This window comes from Camelina sativa, unplaced genomic scaffold (assembly GCF_000633955.1).
Source record: "Camelina sativa cultivar DH55 unplaced genomic scaffold, Cs unpScaffold05296, whole genome shotgun sequence".
Taxonomy (NCBI): Eukaryota; Viridiplantae; Streptophyta; class Magnoliopsida; order Brassicales; family Brassicaceae; genus Camelina; species Camelina sativa.
This window is the reverse complement of record NW_010926383.1, coordinates 1-572: the sequence shown is the minus strand read 5'-3', so window position 1 is coordinate 572 and position 572 is coordinate 1. Positions and strand designations below refer to the sequence as shown.

Below are 572 nucleotides of genomic sequence, written 5' to 3'. Positions count from 1 at the left end.
TCCTTCAACATGCCAATCCTGCTTTGAAGTTCTGAAGTAAGAACCTTTTGTTCCTCTTGGGACTGAGAATACACACTATGCAAACTCTTAAGGCTGGCTTCGATTTCTAAAAATCGAGAATGCTCATCTTTGATTAAAGACTGAAACTTCTCAAGCTCGTTTTGCTTCTGAACAATCTCTTGATCCTTAGCTGCTAATTTGTGTGTTAAACCATCTGCTTCTAGCTTCAAATTTTCATTTGAGCTTTCCAAAAGAATACACTGGTCCTCTACAGTCTTCAATTTTGCAGCTCCAGCCAGAACTTCACTACTCAGTCTTTTGGCATTGTCTTGAGCATGAGAAACTTCTCTCTCTAGCTTAGATATAGTTTCCAAACACTGATGGTACCGAAGACTCAAGCCATCCTTCGCTACATTTACCTTCAGAAGTTCATGTCTCAACGCTTTAATATCATCTTCTGCTTTTGCAGCCTTATCACTAAACATTTGAGCATTCTCTTCGGCCTCTCTAACCTTCTTCTCTAGCGTAGATATCATCTCTAGGCATCGATTGTATTGAGCTAAGCCAGCCTC

At 40.2% G+C, this 572-nt stretch overlaps 1 protein-coding gene across 1 annotated transcript; it reads right to left on the bottom strand.

Moving 5' to 3' along the window:
- Nucleotides 1–5: 5 nt before the first annotated feature.
- Nucleotides 6–569, bottom strand: LOC109131792 (protein NETWORKED 1A-like; the record flags this gene model as incomplete). The annotated part of the gene is made up of 1 exon (XM_019242973.1): nucleotides 6–569. A coding segment is annotated over one exon (564 nt), but the record flags the coding sequence as incomplete, so codon positions are not given.
- Between the last annotated feature and the right edge of the window lie 3 nt (nucleotides 570–572).